Raw genomic sequence first — 21,988 nt, 5'->3', positions numbered from 1 at the left:
TAAAATTTATATTATAGAAATCTTCCATGCCATTTTCTGACGGAGTAACACCCTGAACTTAATTTGATTATTAAAGCGACACAATTTATCAGACTTCTTTCTGCAGATTGATCTGATTGGACGACTGACCATTTGGAATCGACCAATCAGAATTAATCGAGTCTTCAAAAATGGCACATAATAAAGATTAATAACGTTTCTAAGTTGTGCATCATGGGACTTTAGATAGGAGTGAAAATATCACACAGTGCATGACAATGGCTTGTCTTTGTGTCCTGATTTTATTGTTTTTAATGCAAAAATACAGGTGCATGCAGAATAACAACATAAATAACAATTAAAAATAAGAAAATTCAATTGGTTTAGTGAAATATACAGCAGAGCAAAGCATTCAGAGGATTATTATTATTATTATTATTATTATTATTATTAATAACCCATCATTGGAGTGGCTCAGACTCTTACTGCCCCCTGCTGGTGATATGAAGAATGAAGAGTTTTCAGTTTTATGAACCATCTAAAAAAAAAATTCTAATGGAAAACAGCTTAATGGCTTCGATTAAACATTTTCTCCATCAGTATGTAATTATTTTTACATCGAACAGAAACCATTAGTCCATTTTTTTATCGAAAGTGTTTCTTTTTCTGCAGCAGGGAGGCAGGTCAAAGCTGAACTGTGAGCATTAAAATGAACCTTAAACACTTTAGATGGCATTTTCTAATATCTTTCATTTTCAAATATATAAAACATACACAGAGAAAGTAATATACACTGTACTAGAGCAACTGGGATATAGAACTAATTCTCCTTATGGTTAAAAGATTATATTTGTAAAGTGTTAAAACGTGGTTTCTGACCACAGTGACCGATCTTGCATACTCATTAATTCCAATATTGGCATGATAAAATGGTTCTAATTTTCTAAAATATCAAGTGAAATGTTCTTGAATTTCAAGAACATTTGCCAACATAACCTAACAAAAAATAATCAAAAAATGAAAGCATACAACTTTTAGCACCGTTCATTAATGTGAAGATTACAAAACTAAAACTATAGTCTCAATTCTGATGTACACGCCGGAAATATATCTGTACTCACACTATATTGTGTGTAATTCTACATGAATTCTTTGGTATGAAAAAAAAAAACAAAAAAAAACAACAACACCGTTAAAGGTGCAGGCTGGAATTTTTTTAGCGCCTCCTGCTGGCTGAAAGATGATCTGCAATTGCAGTGAAAGTATTAAGAAATGATTTATTCACTTCCTTTAAATGGGTATACTTTGAGTGTTGCCTTTTAGGGAAAAGGGGTGGAGCTAAACATGTATATTTGGACTCATAGGTGGAGCTAATTTCCAAGGCTGAAATCAATAAGCTAGCCATATAGCTAGAAATATTACAAACAACTTTTCTAACGTATCTAAATTATAGCAGGGTTTAAGACACTTTTGAATTACAGACTGCACCTTTAATGTTGTTGACCTGTGCATCCCTGAGGATCAGCATACACACACACAATTAATTCCACATGAAACACAACGTGATTTACACGTTTGGTCATGTGTGTGATGTCACAACCAATCAGAGTCCTTCATTTTGGGTGATGTGACCAACATATCAGAAATCTGAAGGCACTTTAGATAACCAGCTCCAAAACAACAACATCAAAACAGCTGGATGAAACCTTTACACTGCACATGGGTTTACGCTGGGATGTGATACTGGTCACATGATCCGTCAACACGAAAACAACAAGAACGCTGACAAAGGTTTTAGTCTTTAAGACACACACACACACACACACACACACACACACACACACACACACACACAGGCTGAAATCACAGCACACATCTAAATCATGAACTGTGTGTATCCCTCCGCTCCTGTGACGATGACGTCCATCCAGATCCGCATGGCCTCGGGTGACGGAGCCACCATGTAGTACACACGATCGTGCGTCTTTACGCTAAACGTTAAGGATGGATTCGGGCTCTGAGGAGACATAATGGAGAAATAATATGTTGCTGCCACCTTGTGGTCACAAAGTGTAGTGCAGAAAATAAACATCTGAAAACTAAAAATAAAATCTCATTGAATAATTAAATTGTAAAGAACAGATACCAAAAAAAAACCCAAAAACTGGCAAAAACATTACTTATAAGTGGCACTGTTGCGTATCATTATGTTTATATTATCTAAACGACTCGGATATCAACATGGCAATGAGTTTCTGTATCACAACTCGCCCTATCACTGATAATAAACCTTTATTTACCGTTATTGTTTGCGGGTATTTTCTCAATCTGGTTAAAAATAAATCCAAAGTGAACAAAAAACAATTGAGAGTCATTTCCTACCTTGTGTGCATTCTTTAAATGATCGTAATAGACTTCTTCTATGGCCTGGAAGTAGATCACTCCTTTCAGCTTCGCCTCGTGTTTATCTGTTATCACAGCAACAATACGACATCACTCATCACAAACGGATATACAGTATATGTACGCCTAACCGTAGTGTGCGTTATTCTGACCTGCGTAGTAAGACAGCGTCCTGCGGTTACGGTCGAAGACGAACCAGCGCTTCTTCCATGTCTTGATCTTTCCTCCCATCTTGATGAGGAAGCCGCGACACGTTTTCTCCGTGATTGAGATGTGGTAGCAAGTCTCAATGTTGTGTCCGGCGGATTCGATGTGGCCACGCAGGTCGAAGTCGTCCTTCCTCACGGGCAGGTAGCGGGTCAGCGGGCGAGACTGTGGGTCAAACAGGGGTCAAGAGTGGAGAGGGGACTCCGTATATGTGTGATACAAGAAATGAAAGAAATGACTAAAAACATATCTACACCACGAGTTATGAATATGCATGAATATGCAAATTAGAGATTTGATTTACTGTACATCCTCAGTTCACCTCGATCAATCATGTCAGAAAATGGTATGCTACCATGACAAACTACAGTTCTGTTGATCGCTAACAATAGCTATATTAAAATGCAAATTACCACAATGTCATCTTCTACTCATTTACATATTGGCTGTGATTGGTCCAAAGCAATGAAGCCTATTTTTCTGACCTCACAACTTGAGCGCTTACGTAGCCCCGCCCCTTTTTATACTTCTGTACTTCTTACTGATGTGAAAATAACACGCAGTGCATAGAATAGAGAATTCTCTCTCTCGTTCACTCACTCTCTGTCTCGCTCTCACTTTCTCTCGCTCACTCTCTCTTGCTTTCTCTCCCTCTCTCACTTTCTCTCTCTCTCGCTTTCTCGCTTACACTCTGTCTCTCTCTCTCACTCACTCTCGCTTGCTTTCTCTCTCTCACTTTCTCTCTCTCTCTCTCTCTCTCTCTCGCTCCGTCTCTCACCTGAGCTCTCTGTTTCTCTCGTAGCTTCACCTCCCTCTCGATGAGTTTTTGTCGTCGACTCGTTTCCTCCTGCAGTCGTTTCTCCAGCTCTTCTCTCCTCCTGCGCTCCTCCTCCAGAGCTTGACGCCGTACCTCCATCTCTCGTTCCTGAACACGCAAAAAAAAAAAGTTTTTGTGTAAATATTTTCGCTGAACAAAAAATTCCATCATGTTTACAAATGTCTCTTGGATATTCTTCGTACTTGAGTGCGTATATCAGTAAATGCCAATCAGACGTAAATTACCAAGCGTGTTCACAGCATTACACTTAGCCACACCCACAGAACACCATAAAAGGCCATAGATATAGAATGGCAACTAAACGGTGACTCTTCATTTATGGATTTATTCCGGAATCACTTGACATTTGTAAAAATCACAGTAACTCATCCATGATTATATGATTCAGAGCCAATCAAGGCTCACGTTAGTGACTCTCTTTATATTTACACAAAATCAGGAACAAAACGCCGGATACAAACATTCTATTGTCTATTACGTGGCCTTAAATTCTCTGCTATTTTTTCCTGCTTCACCATGACCCAATTCAAGATACTACGTCATGCATGACGTGGTGGGCTTTCTCCGTTCACGCAAGGCATTGTGGGATACAAATTTGAAACAGGAGAGAAAAATGGAGGACGTGAGTGTGCGAATGAAACGTGAAAGAGCAACTACAGTAACGGAAAGAAAGCGAGAAGAAAAGACGTTATGTTCTATATGAAGGAAAGGAAACGCAGGACCAAGCTAATAAATATCAGCGCTCAGCGAGCACCTCGGTGTGATCAGCTGTTCGTTTAGCGACAGAATGATGGAACTGTCAGTGCACGCTCAAAGGTAAACCTGCGCATGCGCATACACACGCATACGGACTTCCTCTGTCTGCTTGACTGCGCGATGTGAGCGATTTCATGCACATTATTTGCTTTAATCCCCTCAACTTAAATAACTTCCCAGCCACAGAACAGAATGGCCTGTTTGTGAGATATTACAGAAATAAATATATACTACAGTAACCACATTTCAGAGGGAACTCAATTCCACCGATTTTATGAAATCGAAAGGCCGTCTAGCTTTAAAATTTTTACGATTAAAATTTTTATGTGGATCCTGAGTCTTCTAAGAAATCTAAAAATCATCCACGGTGTCAGCGAGAATAAACCATTACTGTGGGCAAATGATAAAAAAATAAATCTGAATGTTTATGATAAAAAAAAAAATCATGATGCTTTTTGCTATACTACATTCTAACATTTTACACTAGTTAATATTCAAATGTATTCAAATACTAAATCCTGCAAGTGACAACGTTTCAGATGCATTTTTTTTTTAAACAAACAGCTCTAATCTGGTGGAGATCTTTTCACTGCCGCGGTTGTAACATTTTTACGCGTTTGTATAAATCGGTCGTATAAAACAAAACTATTTAAATACACGTTATTGTCGCAGCTTTGCACGCACACGGCTGACGTCTTTTATTGTGAAACCTCAGGTTTAGCTTCATCTGCGCCACCGTAACCTCTCATGACGTGCTAAAGCTTCCCAGTTTGTGGACTTTTTAACCGTGAGATCGTTGACGGTTAAAAGAGGAACTCATTTTACTGACATGTTCTTGGACTCACCCTGTGCTCCAGGAGCCGATGTTTCTCAGCCTGAGCCTCTCTCAGGAGCCGCTCCATCTCCTCGATCTTTGCTACATTGGAGGTGCTGGCGCTGTACAAAACGAACAAAAAAACATCTGAGAGTCTGCAGGAACTTCCCGCTCTACATCCCGACCGTACACGAAACGCTGCACAGAAGACGCAGGACAACAATTTCCAAAATAAACCCACAGTTCTGAAGAGAAGCGCGCAGGAGGAATCAATAAAGCCGGTCAGTGCTGGAACGCATTAAGACCCAGATTCCGATGTTTTCCACTTTAAGACTTCAAATGTAACACGTGGAACCCATCGAAGCGGTTCTGTCTCCTTCAGAATCCCCCCTTCAGATATTTTTCTTCCAAAACTCCACCATTCCTCTGAAGCCAAACCTCAGCTTTTTCTCAAACTCTACCTCAGGAAAGTTCCAAAACCTCTTCACCTCTTTGCTACACTCTTAACATCATACACGGTTCCTGTACAGGTTCCTCATGTGTTTTTTCTTTTGACTGATGAGCATTAGCAGAAGCAGTACATTGTACACACCTTTCAGCCAGGGGTTTCTTCAGCACAGGACCTGCTACCTGATTACTGCGCCGGTTACTGTAAAGATCTTGTGTTCCTAAATGGTCTCTGGTTCCTAAAAAGTTTCTGAAAAAGGTTTCCTCATCCATGAAATATTTTTTGTCATGAAATTGCCTTAAAAAGAATCAGCTTCACCATCAGACAATGTTGCTTGGAGGGAAAACGGTTCCTTTTAGCACACTAAAGCTGCCAAAGCATGCCTTCGATTACAGTTGTACTGTAGAAAGTTCTACCTAGCACACCAAAGGTTCTTGGGTTTGTTCCTCTAGACATTAAGATTCAGTGTAAACAAAAGAGAACTCCTTCAGAAAGGAAAAAAAAAAAATCCTGAAGACTGGATGGATTGTTAATTCCATAAGTGTGATGTTCCCTCTGAAGTGTGAATCTTCTTAAACGCAACGTGCAGATCTGATCTTTCAGCTGTGAGAGCACGGAACCCTAAAACACCCCTAATTACAGGAGAACGCAAGTTCTGTATAATCCCAGCTGCACGGCTATAATCAGAGCTGCTGTTGGTTACTAACACGGACATCCACACCAACACAAACGCGCACCGGCTCAGCCAGCATGCAGACGTGACGGCAGCTCGCAAATCACGCCGTGCTTCCAGACGCATAAGATCATCACCGTCATCATCTGGCACGCATCTCCATCTACTCACACTGCAACCACATGATCAACCAACACCAACATCTGCACACATTCCTCCTCATCTTCCTTCTCCATCATCATCATGAAGTGTTTCCTTACCGACGTTCCTGAATCAGAACTGACTCCATATTCATGGAAAAAAAAAACAAAGAAAAAAATCCCAAAATGCTCCAGCACACAAAGACGTGCTGCACACACAACAAACGAGCGCGAGACTCTGCTCCTGATTACATTCAAACTGAGGGAAAAAAATTCCCTAAATCAGTTTCCTCTAACTGTTCCTGGTGTAATCCGAGCCCCTCGGTCCTGGGGCTGAGTGATGGAGGGGGTGAAGAGCAGCGCGGCTCTCTGGAGTCCAGCACACGCTTTACATTAATCCAGCTCCGGGCCTCACACACACACACGTACAAGTTCAACATAAACACACACGGCTCTGTCCCGCTCTGACAGATGAGCTCATAACAACGTCCTGTGCGTTTCCTTTTAAAAAAATCTGATGGAGGAGGAACCAAGTGCACATCCTAAACAATTCTTCAGTATGTAGGCAGGAGGAACCAGCAGAGGAACAATGATCTCTCTGACTGTAATTACGAAAGCATGCTGGTGATGTTTTTAATGTTAATGACTGTGTGAGCGTCTGACCTGGAGACGTTGTCAGGCGAGCAGGCGGAGATGCTGGTCTCCATGCTGTCTGAGCTGTCCACACTGAACGTGTCAAAGCCGTTGTCACGGTAACCCATCGAGTCCAGGTAGACGTTGGACTGAGAGGCGGCGCGACCCCCGAGCTCAGTCAGTCTCGATCGCTGATCCTCGCCCACCAGCTGCTGACTGTGACCTGAGACGCGAACAGGATAAAGAATTATATACAGATTTAACAGGGATTCGGTTCATAGTTTGTGGCTTCAGTGGGAACGAAAGGTGGAATCAGAATCCTGGGAAATTACCAGGAGGCTCATGTATGAATAGAAGCTGAGATATTATCAGGAAGAATGCTGGTGGTTATTTATTCTGTGACACACTGGAGGCAGATGAAACAAAAGATGACGAGAAAACGCAGAGAAGGAAAACTGAAAAGTGCAGAAGAAAAAGAGATAAAGACATGCAATAAAATGTGTGAGGACTATTCTAAAACTGCAGACGTTTTTAAAGTGACCTCCATCTCCTCGACCTCCCTGGATTATCTAACGCCTGTCCCCATCCCTCCTTCTCTCACTCGTTTACCTGATCTTCCAGCTCTGTCCTTTCCAGCCACATGTTCTCCATTACGGAGAGGCAGCACCGTGCTCACAACCCGAGCACGCGGCCCCTTGATCTTCTCAGACACACCAGCCACGGTGCAGCACACACACACACAGAACCTCTGAACCTCAACCAACACAAACCCAAACTCCAGAAGGTTTTCGTAGAAGCTCGGAGGCTCAGTGCCGGAGCAGCAACACTAACGGATATGCAACATCACAGGAACCCTGATAGACATCAAAACTCTTCGAGAGAACCACAGACGGACCCGCCTCACTGATGAGTCGACTCCCAGGAATCTTAATTACACACACACACACACACCTACGATTTTTGCTGGTAAATCAGGACACAAGTACGTGCAAAATCCCAAATCAGCGTCTTCATTCATTCATTCATTCATTCATTCATTCATTCAATATTTATTTTTTTATTTGTTCATTTAAAAAATAGCTCAAATATTTCAGAGATTGTTTAGCTCATTCATTTACTGTTATCATTTTGAAACGTATTAACCTGTTACTTATTTGAAAATTAAAAATGTCTAAAAATAATAACGAAAGGAAAGACAGCAGGGATGAGGACAATTCAGCGTCCAGTCCATCAGGACACAAACGACTATCTATAATAGCGTGAGAGAACTTCCTGCCCCTCATCATCTTCACCAACATTCCTCCACTATCTCAGCAAACAAATAAACAGATCCGGGAAGCGTAAACGCGATTCTACCCCCCCAACCACCACCACCACCACCACTTAAAGAGACTCGATCTGTACAGAAAGCACCACGGCTGTCTCACTTTACTGCGCACGAAGAGAAATAAACAAAGCAAATCCCAGGTGCTTCGAAATAACAATTACAGTAAATCCTTCAAACTGATCTGAGCGACCGAAAGGAAAAATAATACGAATAAAGTTCTTTGAATAACTGACTGTTCGTTTGATGAAGTTTACAAGGAATATCTGATGACCTGAGGATTTTATAAGAATCGTTTGGCTTTCTGAGACGTGTCGGCTGTCTGAAATGTGAACATCAACTTCTGTGAGTTTTACACCGAGCTTTGATTCCACGTTTACACACTCGCCTGCAGGGAGGAGAGACTGAACGGAAACTCAGAATGGAATTAGGTCACAATCTGGATGAAAGTGATACTGTGCGTGTGTATAAATCCTCACCCTTGTGCAGACGGCGCGCGTCTGGGTCTTTAGGAGACACTGTGAGAACTCGGTTTAAGACGCTGCCGCAGCTGGAGCTCTGGACTAAAGGCAGATGAGACTGAAAAATAAATAAATAAATAAATAAATAAGAAAAGATTAGAGAAGGACAATATAGCACAACAATATACACTACCGTTCAAAAGTTTGGGGTCACCCAGACAATTTTGTGCTTTCCATGAAAAGTCACACTTTTATTTACCACCATAAGTTGTAAAATGAATAGAAAATATAGTCAAGACATTTTTCTGGCCATTTTGAGCATTTAATCGACCCCACAAATGTGATGCTCCAGAAACTCAATCTCATTCAAAGTGACCCCAAACTTTTGAACGGTAGTGTACATGTATACACTGTGTGTGCTCTCACTTTAGGAGGTGTGTTGCGGCCCAGCGTAGCACAGTTGAACTGAGAGCTCACTGCAGCCTGGGACTTTTTCCGAGGCAGTGTGTCACACATGTGACCCTCTTTACCTAATCTTTTCCTTTCCTCCAGGCTTCGGAAATGCTGCGGAGAAACATGGAGGCACGGATCACTTAGACAAGATTAAACTCTCTCTTTCTCTCTCTCTCTCTCACACGCACACACACACACCTGTGTTTAATCTCACGCACGGTTTACCTGCCTGTGCCATGAGTGTTTTTTGGCAGGGAGAGGAGGAGGAGAGTCAGGGAGAGGAGAAGGGCCGAGGAAGGTCACCATTTCCTCGGGCCAGTGTACGGAGATGGGTTTGGGGGCGGAGCGAGAGCAGGAAGAGACACAGAGCTTTGCAAGAAGAGATGAGTGAAAGAAAAGAAAGCGGGGAAGAATGGAAAGAGAAACACTGAGTGCTATTTCTCTACACCAAAACCATCACTTTGAAGAAATGAAACTTCCCCAATTTTATTTCATCCGGCGGAAGTAATTCTATAAAAATAAAATATTCACTTGTCCCTTTACGGTTCCCCAACAGTTGTGTTTCTGCATCATAAATAACGCTCGAAGAACCTTCTTCAGATTTCATCAGACCTGAACGGATATAAAATTAAAAAACATCCATGACGGATCATTTAGTCCGAACCCTTTTTCTACACCAATGAACGTTCTTGCTGTTGAATGTGTACCACCTTAAGGGTTCTTCTGATGTCCTTCTTAAAGGTTCCAAATCTAAATGTTAAACTCCTGACAGGTTCTAGGTATTAAGAAGAAAATAATGAACCCCCCCCCAACAACCAGCGTGTTTCTTATCAGAAAGAGCCCTTTTTCAAAGCTAAGCACTCTTCTCTAAAGAACCCTGAAAGAACCCTTTTGTTCTAAGCGTGCGTGTATTAACTGAGTAAGTGTGCGCTATCAGCTCTAAATTATGGCTCATTATTTTCTTTTTAATTCTCTGACACACTCAGGTTCTTTAAGGGTTGGTTCACTGGATAAATACGGGTTCTCAGCTGTAGGGGTCTACATAGAACCTTGAAGGGTTAAATTAAGCAAAAGAAATTTTAATGATGTTTCCTAAACTGTTTGTTCAGATTATTTTATGACTTGATGTAGAAAAAGGGTTCCAAGTATTATAACAGTTATTCATTTATTTTATTAAAAAAAAAAAAAAAAAAAGATGGTGGATGTTGATCCGGAACTCTGGTTGACTAGGAAACCCCAGCTAATTAATAATAGCTGAGACTATTAGCAAAATAAAATGGATTAAGTTTTTTTTCTTTGCGTAATAACGGGACAATTTAAAATTTCTCTGGCGATGCAGTGATATGACAACATGTACTACTGTAGTAACTCCAGATAATGTTCTAACATTATACACTCATGAATATTCAAATGAGCTCCGACGCTAAAACAAACAATCTAACAGCACTAGTGTGTAAACTCAGCATCACACACCTCGTCCTCTCCTGAAGGAGCTCTGGCGTCTTCGGGACTAGGGCTGGGTTCGGACCCAGAGCCGGGATGTTCAAGGACATTGAGGTTGAAGGGGGCGGGGCTTGGCTGTACCCCCAATTTCGCATAGAGTTCATTGATCTCATTCACTGTGACATAACCCTGTGGAACAGACCATTTGGAAAATACGGGGGGAGGGAGAAATGCGCAGGGTTAAAAGCACAGACACGCACGCTGGAGTCACAACATTATCAGAAAGAGCAAGCATTAATAATAATCTTACACGATGGAGAAAGACAGACATACAGTGGAGAAGAATTTGAAAAGAAATTAAGCAGGGTGTTAGAGGTGAGGGGGAGGAGACATGCGGCAGGCGCAAACACAGACGCAGTCACAAAGCAGTACCTCAGCACTTTTAATGGACAGAAAGGAGAAGAGACAGGAAAAGGCCACGATATCAACAGGAAGTAATGAGATATGGCGGGTGTGGCTAAGCTCGCTACAAGGCTGACATACATCAGCCAATGAGGAGCTGTCCTGGAACAACAGGAAAAGAAAGAGAGACCCTGTTTCCATGGTGATCTCTTAAGGGGTGTGTCCTTCTACAATTAAGCTTGCAAATGGAGACTTTAATCGCTAAATCATGGAACATGAATATGTAGATAAAATATATGAATATTATTTATGCTATTTAATTGGCTCACTAGCTAACAAATAAATCACTAGCTATTAATATTTTAACTCTAACTAGCTCATTAAAGAGCTTGGAACCTTTTTTTAAGAACCAAAAGCCTGATCACAGACAGGATTATCTCGGACTCTCATATAACTGAAATTGATTGCTTTTGCACATCATTTGCATAAAATCAACCTTCGTTCTTTTCACAATCAGATTCTTGTTGCTTACAAACCCCGTCGTTTGCAAATCCATATTAAATATATGTTGATCCAGGTAGTTTTGATTGACAGATGACATTCTCACACCGTACCTCCTTCATGCTGAGTGGGTTGACGGGGAAGCCCCGCCCCCCTGTGAGCTCGCCATATTTCTTCTCCAGGTTGTTGAGATTCTCCTTTTCCTGGAAGAATGTGAAGGAGAAACTTTAGTCAGCGAATGAGACACAAAGGCAGAGTTCCATCTTGTTGCTGGTGTTTCTCCATCTCACCCGCTGAAGCATCATCTGTAGGTTGTTCTTCTCCTTCAGGAAGCTCTCCTTCTCCTTTTGGGCCTGCTGGATGATCTGTGTGGACTGTTTCTTCAGCGTGAGCAACTTCTCCTACAGGACAAAAAAATATACATGTTGTTAAAAGTGTGTTTAAAATTGACAAAAGCTCTGGAGACCAAAAAAAAACACAAAATCACAAGGAGACCAAATTATCATTTTATATTAATTTTTTTTTTTTGCTGAAATTTAGTTCAATTTTTTTGTTGTTGCTTTTGTATCTTGATTTTATTACAATCAAGTGTCAGATTTGACCTTTGACCTACTTTTAGAGGTCAAAAAGGTCACTTTCTGTTTCTGACCGTACTATTTAAAAAAAAATCATAAAAATAGTTTAATATTTACATACAATGACCTTGTATTTTTTTCTTTAGTGCATATTCTTTTGTAGATCTCATCTCATCTCATCTCATTATCTCTAGCCGCTTTATCCTTCTACAGGGTCGCAGGCAAGCTGGAGCCTATCCCAGCTGACTACGGGTGAAAGGCGGGGTACACCCTGGACAAGTCGCCAGGTCATCACAGGGCTGACACAGAGACACAGACAACCATTCACACTCACATTCACACCTACGGTCAATTTAGAGTCACCAGTTAACCTAACCTGCATGTCTTTGGACTGTGGGGGAAACCGGAGCACCCGGAGGAAACCCACGCGGACACGGGGAGAACATGCAAACTCCACACAGAAAGGCCCTCGCCGGCCACGGGGCTCGAACCCAGGACCTTCTTGCTGTGAGGCGACAGCGCTAACCACTACACCACCGTGCCGCCTCCTCTTTTGTAGATTATTGACAAATTGATACATTTTATCAAAAGCTGTATATAAAAATGACAAAAATTCCCCAAATGTGATGATTATCGCTTAAAACTTTGCATTGGTGTTTTCTCTACTTTTGGCCTCAACTATTACCTCGACAAAATGAAATGCATTATTCACTATATATAATTTACATAAGCTCTTTCTATTCATACTGTACTGTCAAATCGATGTTTCTGTAATATTTTCAGGTCAAGGTCAAAAGTCTGAAAAAAAAAATCAAAATTCTTCATTTGCATGTGACATCATAGCGAATTCTGCATGAGGCTTTGAACTGGAAGTCGGCCATGCTGGAGGATATACACAAACTCACGTGGCACACGTTTACTATAGATGATGTTCTTGAGAGGTTGTTAAGCTCAAGAATTCCTTTGGTTTCTTCGCTATGCCTTTACACTCTTTGTGCTGTAATTGGGCACACTCTATTCGAGACATGGGGACTTATAAGTTCTTTAGAATTCAGCAATTATAAATAATCAAGGAGAAAAAACAAGAGAGTTGTCCACGGAGCGTCGACGTCACTGGCTGTCCAACATAAACCGGGCTGGTCTCAGCGACGAGAAAGTAAAAACCACACAAGTCTGCAGTGAGCATTTTATCAATGGTAAGTGCTACAAACTAGTGATTAATGAAAGATCGCAATATATAAGAAATATTGGACTGTTTAATAGCCTGGTCGTGCAGAAACCCGTCGTGATCACTGAGTGTGTGAGCAGACAATCGAAGGCTTCTACGATTATTTCATTTTAAAAAGAGCTGGATATAATTCTTGCTTTTATTTTGCTTTTTCTTTCCATTGGGGAAACCAGCTGATTGACAATTTTACGGATCCAGACTGGGCTCCAACGCAAAATACGGACCATAACAAAATCGATGGTACTAAAGCAGGAGCTCGAAATGCTTGGCTTACAGAGCACAGAAAGAAACGCAAAATTATTGAAGAGTCTTCCCAAATGATCACGGAGTCAATCGAACAAGATTCATGTCAATCCACAAACTCGAATACTGCAGCCTCGTCGCCCGGTGAGTGCGATTTTAGAACTAAATCTGTTATACAGTGTGTTAGATACCGGTCTTTTGAAGCAGTCAAAATGATTGTTTTTAAACAAATTTGAGAAATGACTACACGCTTCTAAATGTAACTCGTCTTTACTTTCCAATCTGTACTCTTACCACTGTGTATATGTGCTGTATATTGTAGATCTTCCAACATGGCGGCGGTCAAAGACGCAAGCAGTTTTGGTCACGTGGTTGGAAAAATGTCATTTTCACCATGAAATAATGTTTTTGGCTGATAACTACCCCAAATATAGACCCATTCTACCCGAATCAACTGTCAGATTTGACCTTTCACCTACTTTCCAAGGTCAGGGAGGTCATTTTCAGCTTTTAATGCACTAATTTCGTCAGCTGTTTACAGTGCCTTGCAAAAGTATTCGTATCCCTTGAACTTTTTCACATTTTTCCACCTTACAACCACAAACTTAAAAGTTTTTTATTGAGATTTTATGTAATAGACCAACACAGAGTAGCACATAATTGTGAAGTGAAATGAAAATGATAAATGGTCTTCAAATTTTTAAACAAATAAAAATCTGAAAAATGTGGTGTGCATTAGTATTCAGCCCCCTGTACTCTGATACCTCTAAATACAATCCAGTGCAGTCAACTGCCTTCAGAAGTCATCTAATTAGTTAATAGAGTCCTACTGTGTGTAATTTACTCTCAGCATAAATACACTTGTTCTGTGAAGGCCTCAGTGGTTTGTTAGAGAACACTGAAGAACAAACAGCATCATGAAGACCAAAGAACTCACCAGACAGGTCAGGGATAAAGTTCTGGAGAAGTTTAAAGCAGGGTTAGGTTATAAAAAAATCTCAAGCTCTGAACATCTCAAGAAGCACTGTTCAATCCATCATTCAAAAATAGAAAAAGTATGGCACAACTGCAAACCTACCAAGACATGGCTGTCCACCTAAACTGACAGAGCGAGCAAGGAGAGCACTGGTCAGAGAAGCAGCCAAGAGGCCCATGATCACTCTGGAGGAGCTGCAGAAATCCACAGCTCAGGTGGGAGAATCTGTGCACAGGACAGCTATAAGTCATACACTCCACAAATCTGGCCTTTTTGGAAGAGTGGCAAGAAGAAAGCCATTGTTGAAAGACAGGCATAAGAAGTCCCGTTTGCAGCTTGCCAGAAGCCATGTAGGGGACACAGCAAACGTGTGGAAGAAGGTGCTTTGGTCAGATGAGACCAAAGTTGAACTTTTTGGCCTAAATGCAAAGCGCTATGTGTGGCGGAAAACTAACACTGCTCATCACCCTGCACACACCATCCCCACTGTGAAACATGGTGGTGGCAGCATCATGCTATGGGGATGCTTTTCTTCAGCAGGGACAGGGAAGCTGGTCAGAGTTGATGGGAAGATGGATGGAGCTAAATACAGGGCAATCCTGGAAGAAAACCTGTTGGAGGCTGCAAAAGACTTGAGACTGGGAAGGAGATTCACCTTCCAGCAAGACAATGACCCTAAACATACAGCCAGAACTACAATGGAATGGTTTACATCAAAGAATATTCATGTGTTAGAATGGCCCAGTCAAAGTCCAGAACTAAATCCCATTGAGCATCTGTGGCAAGACTTGAAAATTGCTGTTCACAGACGCTCTCCATCCAATCTGGCTGAGCTTGAGCTATTTTGCAAAGAAGAATGGGCAAAAATTTCAGTGTCTAGATGTGCAAAGCTGGTAGAGACATACCACAAAAGACTTGCAGCTGGAATTGCAGCAAAAGGTGGCTCTACAAAGTATTGACGTGGGGGGCTGAATACGAATGCACATCACATTTTTCAGATTTTTATTTGTTTAAAATTTTGAAGACCATTTATCATTTTTGTTTCACTTCACAATTGTGCTACTCTGTGTTGGTCTATCACATAAAATCTCAATAAAAAACTTTTAAGTTCGTGGTTGTAAGGTGGAAAAATGTGAAAAAGTTCAAGGGGTATGAATACTTTTGCAAGGCACTGTACATGTCCAGATACTTTTGGGAGTAAACACAATCTTCAGTGCATACTGTAAAGGAAATAAACAGCAAACAGATGGAGGTTCTATAAAATGATACAGAACAGGAAAGTTCTGTTTAAAAAGAGAACTGTATCAGATTTGGTTGTCAGTATGTGAGAAGAGAAGAGAAGAGAAGAGAAGAGAAGAGAAGAGAAGAGAAGAGAAGAGAAGAGAAGAGAAGAGAAGAGAAGAGAAGAGAAGTCGTCAGGCTTGTAAAAAGTGTAACTGGTAAGTAGTGCAGTGAAAGTGGAGATTGGATGCAGTGTAAATGTATTGTAAGAAGAGTAACATTACAGAACTGTGTGTGTGTGTCGGGCGAATTGTCTGTGGAGTGATTCGCTGGGTGAATGCCACTTGGCGTGAGGTGATTTAAATCCTTAGCTTTAGGCGCAAGGCGATTGTCGCTTGGTGCGAGGCTGTTAACGTTAACGTGGTCAGTTTACGCTTGAAACAGATGAAGACTCGAAATTGTCGGTGACAATTTCAGATTTCAAGTTACATTTATTCCTCCAGCATAGGGAGTCTGATTTCTAAATGGCTTCTTTGTCCACTATAACTGCTCACTACATCGGGGACGGTGTACACAGTGCACTGCATGCCTGACAGGGACTGAGATTGAGGTTTAGGCACAAACAAATAATACAGATGTTGGAACACATTTATGACAGACACTTTTTTTTTTCATATCTGACACAAAAACTGATCCATACTTTGACAAAAGAATAAAGTAGCCATAAATGCTGTAGCTAGAAACTGTGTGCGTGCAGGGGAGAGCGGGGTACAAACTGGCAACAAAGCCAAATCGTGAGACAGAAAGCATAGTCATGGAGCAGGCAAGGGTTGGTTGATCAGAAAACAGAGCAATGGAGACAAGACAGGTAGCATAAACTAAGAGATAAAGCGAGGGTCAGAAATATGAGAAGCAGGCAGAAAATGAAAGGCTTGGACCACTAGTGAAACACTGAACGATACCTCGTACTGAAGGAACGGGAGTGAGGAGCTTAAGTAGCGTGATTAGGAATTACTGGAATGAACGACAGCTGATGTTAATAGGTTGGTGACAGGGGGCGCTGTGCTCTTCAGGAGTTGTAGTTCTGAGGGTCCATGTTTGTATTCTGGCTAGTGCTGTCGTTCTTAATGGCATTACTGACATAAACAGATATTTAAACATTAAAATGTGTATTTTGTGCCTCAATATAAGGCACAAGCTTTGGGAAGAAATCCCAAACCCGTCTGTGAGTATTTGCCACATCGCCAGCAAATTTCAATGCATGCACTGAAATTTTTCGCAATGGTTTTGGCCACTGGTGAGGTGGAGACGCACCAAAAAACAACTCAGAGAACATTCATCATGCGTCACACGATTGTTGGTGATGCGACCAAATTTTTGTCACCAAGTATTCGCAAAGCCATCACGAGCTGTAGAGTGACCAGGGCCTCCGGAAAATATAAATGATAACTCAGTCTCACACACACACTTGGTTCTGGCACCTTGCGTGTGACGGTGCTGCGCTGGTATTCTGCGATCTCTCGGAGGATCTGCTGCGTCTGCGTCTCTTTCTCCTCGTCCTGACGGCTTTCTCGCTCCAGCTGCTGGAACTCCAGGTCCTCGAAGCGCTTCGTCTCCACCTCCAGTGTCTCAGTGTCCTGCATTTCGCGCACAACACACACACACACACACACACACACACACACACACACACACACACACACACACACACACACACACACGTCAATGAGCCATGCTCATCTCATTCCTGAAATATAAACCTATTGCTGGGTTTCAGTCGCGTGACTTTTCTTAGCGGTTGGTTTTACAGGAAGTGAAATAGCTGGTGGTCGAGCAAACCAAAACGGCTGCCGTAGTGCAAACAACTAGTGATAACTTATCAGAGTACGCTCGTAATCTAGAAGCCGCTGCTGGCTTTAGATATATTCAGAAGATTGCTCTGTGCAATGGAATCGACCCCTATGGTCTGGGAAAGAAGGATTTGTTATACGATCTGGAAAACTACCTTTCAGTCGAGTTCCTCGACATCTCCAACTATCTGGTGTTGCAGACGTCCTTCTACACCACAAAGCAGATGAAAGCGTGGAAGAGTATGGAGGCTTACAACTTTTTTTGTATGTAGCTGGGTAAAGGACCTCGCTATCAAGTCGCTGCCCAATGAATCCTGTATTGTTTTTGCCCGTGTAAGTAAGTTTTTTTTTTTTTTAGCTTTTCGTTCGCGTCTTTACAACGAAGCGCTGCAAGTTGAAGTGTAAACAAGCAACAGTTGGCTTGATTCTCACTTGTGTTGGCTCTTATCTCTCAGGTAAATCGTTCACAAAGATCATCAGAAACCTCTTTAAAGACCTGGATCTTAGTTAAACGAGACGGAGAAGTGATCACGGCGCACTGTAACTGTACGGCTGGGGAAGAATTTTGTCGTGACCTTCATGCATATGGACTTTGTGAGGAGTAAACAGAGAAACAGCTGGGGACTTTAGCGCTTCGTGACTAAAAAAAGTCCCATAAAATAAGGACGCATAGCAAGAAAAGTACTTGGAAAACCCTAAGGACAGAGCTGAGAGGGAAATACAAACCTTCCACCAAGCGATCACTGCAAACTCGAGCACGCTTCGACTCGGCTCCCTTTGATTTCACTGAGAGGTTCAAAAGCCACCTTTCTCCACGTCTTTCTGTGAAATCCTGTGTTCATTCACACTTTTTTATTAGTTCACGGGGAACCCTGAAGAAACTTTTATCAGTTTTACGGTTTGATCGATTCGAACAACCTAAAACAACGCAAGCATAAGGCATTTTTCATGCGAGCAGTGCACCTTCTCCGTACAAACGCTTTGTCAACTGAGCTTTGGTAGACCACCAGCTAAAGTTTTGAATAACTAATGGGGCGGATGTGACGTCATGTGAAACCCAGCAATAGCGCTCGGTTGCACTGAGGTTTATGATGGTTGGGTTTCACTTTGTGATTCTGGGAAATGAAACTTCAGGAATTAAAGGCTGTTGAAAATAATATTTAAATCATGTTGAATTCTGGGAGAAGAAATAACTCTTTGCTAAGTCAGTTTTATCAGTTTTTAAAGCAAAAAAAATTCTCTATGGTAAAACAGAGCAAAAACTTCCCAAAAATCATACATGTCAACCTATACGGATTGTCCGGAAATTATACGGATTTTAGCTCATTTCAAGGGTGTACGGGCGTATAAACAAAGTCTTACGGATTTTCAGTATTTTCTGACCTAAATTTATTTTGTGTATCTTACTTGAACATCGTCAGCTGATCGTCGCAAAAACATACAAAAGCTCGATTTATAGACAAAGAACAGCGTGTATGCAGGGGCAGATAACCCAGACTATGTGAAACCGGATGTTTATTCCTCAAGCCTTGTGCAGTATCGCAACTGCGAGACTTCGCTCGTTCCGGTCATGCGCACGATCTGCATTTAAACGCGCCAAACGGTCATTGTTCGAACGATTTTTCTCATTGTTTACACCTGAGAGATTTTGAATAGCGTCTGCTGAGTGAAAGAATGGGAACACCGAGAAAGAAAATGAGATACGGCGGGCGGTATCTTCCTGAATGGAAGGAGACATTTAATGGTGTCATTGTTCAGGTGAAAAATGAGGAGTACGTGCACTGCACAGTTTGTGTGCGAGATATAAAAGTTGCGGCATCTGGAGTTTACGACGTGAGGGAACACATGAGGTCCAAACTACGTCAGTGAAATTTGCACCAGAAACAGAATCAGCCGCAAATGACGATGTTTGCAAAGCCTAAGACCGATGATCAACCAACAAGTGTAATAAGAGCAGAAGTTACGATCTGTAATTTTAATGCTCAGCACAATTTGCCGCTAGCCGTTGCGGACCACCTGACAGAACTGTTGCCGCGAATTTGCACGGACAGTACGATTGCGAAATCTATCAGCTGTAGGCGCACCAAAACAACGCAAATAATCAAAAAGAGCTTGGCCCCTGAAGCTACACTACCGATCATCCAGCACTGCCAGACGTCGCCATTTTCCTTGATGATCGACGAATCCAATGACAAAGACGGACAAGCAACTGGCCGTTTTGGTGCGGAGCTTCGACATAAACAGAGGGGCGAAGTCAAGAATCATAGACATGCCCGTGTGCAATATCGGCACAGGCGAAGCGATTTTCGACATGCTGGACGAAGTTCTCAGGCAAGTTATATTTACTTATTTATTTATTAAGTTTGGTGCGATTCGAAGGCTATAAGGATTTTATGTTGATTTTATGGATTTCTTCCTCTGATACTACAGGTGGACGCCCAAAGGGGTTGGCATGTATGCAAAATACTACTGTTATGAGAAAAGGTGAAAATGCAAATAGTAAACTTTCTCAGTGCTTCTGTCTGAGAAACAATTCAGGGGCGGGGCTATGATAAAGAGTCACAGCTTTGGCCCAATCAAGTCTGGAATGCAAATTCATTGTTGTGATGATAACACTACGGAATATTCTTAAAAAATGAGAATACAAAGATGTACATTGAGACACTGATATTAAAATCCCCCTTGCATCCACCTGATATTATGGGATGGCTGGAGGACACGGGGAATGTTTTTCCTAATTTGCATATTCCTGTGTAGTCATACAGTTGTGATCAGAAGTTTACATACAGTGACATGAATCTCATCTTGGATATGAATGTCATGGCAATATTTGGGCTTTCAGTCATTTCTCTGAACTGTTCTTTTTCTGTGGCAGAATGATTGTACAGCATACAGCTTTAATTAAAAAACACTAGAATTTGATGCACAAGTTTTAATTTTCTTTGGGTTTTCTGGAATCAACACAGGGTCAAAATTATACGTACAGGCTAAAAAATTTACATACACTCACTTAGATTATTAATTCAGAGGTGCTAAAACTTCCAAAATGTCTCTTATCTTGCCAAGGCTGAGGTCTCTTAACTTCCTGTTAGTGATCATGATTGAGTACAGCTGGTAGCTTCTCTGTGCCTTCATAAAAAGGGTTTGTGTACAGCACTCATTGGATTGACCAACACACAGTAAAATGGGAAAGTCCAAGGAGCTCAGTGCAGATCTGAGAAAGAGGATCGCAGATGTACACAACTCCGGAATGTCTCTTGGAGCCATTTCTAAACAACTGCAAATTCTGAGATCAGTTCAAACAATTGTATCCAAATTATTGTGAGGTGTAGTCACTTTGCCAAGCCACTTTGCTTCAAGAAAACCCAAACTGTCACCCTAAGCTGAAAGGAAATTGGTTTGGATGGTCAGGAACAACCTGGGAACCACCATAGCACAGCCCTGCCATGAACTGGAAGCTGATGGATCACTGTCTACAGTTCAGATCACCATGGACTAAGAGGCTGCTATCCAAGAAATAACCCCCTGCTCCAAAATTGACACCTTCAAGCTTAACTCAAGTTTGAAGCTGACCACACAGACAAAGAAAAAGCCTTCTGGAGGAAAGCTGTATGGTCAGATGAGACAAAGATTGAGTTGTTTGGCCACAATGACCACCATGTACAGAGGGACACTGTACCAGCTGGTGGTGGTGGTAGGATCATCATGCTCTGGGGCTGTTTTGCTGCCAGTGGAACTGGTTCATTGCACAAAGTGGATGGAATAATGAAGAAGGAGGACTACCTCAGAATTCTTCAGCATAAACCATCAGAAACTTGAACACGACTTGGGAGTTACAACAGGACAACGAACCCAAACACACATCAGAGCTGGTTGTGGAGGATAAAGCAGGCTAACATTAAGCTTAAAACAAGTCCTGACTTCAACCCTATTGAAAATATATGGACCGTTCTTATAAGTCGAGTCCATGCCAAGAAAAAAAACCAAATTTAATTGAACTCTACCAATTCTACCATGAAGAGTTGTGAAATATCCAACCAGAATTCTGCCAGAAGCTTGTTCATGGTAAACAAAAATGTTTGGTCAAGGAGACATTTTACCCAAAGATTAGGTGTGCTGTATGTATAATTTTGACCCTGTGTTGATTTCAGAAAACCCAAAGAAAATTAAAACTTGTGCACCAAATTCTAGTGTTTTTTTTAATTAAAGCTGTATGCTGTACAATCATTCTGCCACAGAAAAAGAACAGTTCAAAGAAATTATTGAAAGCCCAAATATTGCCATGACATTCATATCCAAGATGACGTTCATGTCACTGTATGTAAACTTCTGACCACAACTGTAGATCTTATGTTCTGATGCTATTTTTAGTTGCATAGTGCATTAATAGGAAAACTCATATTAATCTATTTATTATTTT

At 41.4% G+C, this 21,988-nt stretch overlaps 1 protein-coding gene across 6 annotated transcripts in view; it reads right to left on the bottom strand.

Annotated features, from left to right (window-relative positions):
- Positions 1-262: 262 nt before the first annotated feature.
- phldb2b (pleckstrin homology-like domain, family B, member 2b) overlaps positions 263-21,988 on the bottom strand; it is a 77,622-nt gene continuing 55,896 nt past the window's right edge. For 5 of the 6 annotated variants that reach the window (XM_060899717.1, XM_060899720.1, XM_060899718.1 and 2 more), the window contains 12 exons: positions 17,200-17,355; positions 11,766-11,876; positions 11,589-11,678; positions 10,603-10,761; positions 9,103-9,240; positions 8,695-8,794; positions 6,922-7,114; positions 5,029-5,119; positions 3,368-3,514; positions 2,535-2,754; positions 2,362-2,447; positions 263-1,996 (listed from right to left, as the gene is read on the bottom strand). In XM_060899717.1, coding sequence (XP_060755700.1) covers positions 1,856-1,996; positions 2,362-2,447; positions 2,535-2,754; positions 3,368-3,514; positions 5,029-5,119; positions 6,922-7,114; positions 8,695-8,794; positions 9,103-9,240; positions 10,603-10,761; positions 11,589-11,678; positions 11,766-11,876; positions 17,200-17,355 — 1,632 coding nt within the window. In that variant the 3' untranslated portion in view covers positions 263-1,855. The remainder of the gene's footprint in view (positions 1,997-2,361; positions 2,448-2,534; positions 2,755-3,367; positions 3,515-5,028; positions 5,120-6,921; positions 7,115-8,694; positions 8,795-9,102; positions 9,241-10,602; positions 10,762-11,588; positions 11,679-11,765; positions 11,877-17,199; positions 17,356-21,988) is intronic. The other variant, XM_060899721.1, reaches the window with a different exon arrangement.

Source organism: Neoarius graeffei, chromosome 19, assembly GCF_027579695.1.
Source record: "Neoarius graeffei isolate fNeoGra1 chromosome 19, fNeoGra1.pri, whole genome shotgun sequence".
Classification (NCBI taxonomy): Eukaryota; Metazoa; Chordata; class Actinopteri; order Siluriformes; family Ariidae; genus Neoarius; species Neoarius graeffei.
The sequence above is the reverse complement of the archived record's forward strand: the minus strand, read 5'-3'. Positions and strand labels throughout refer to the sequence as shown.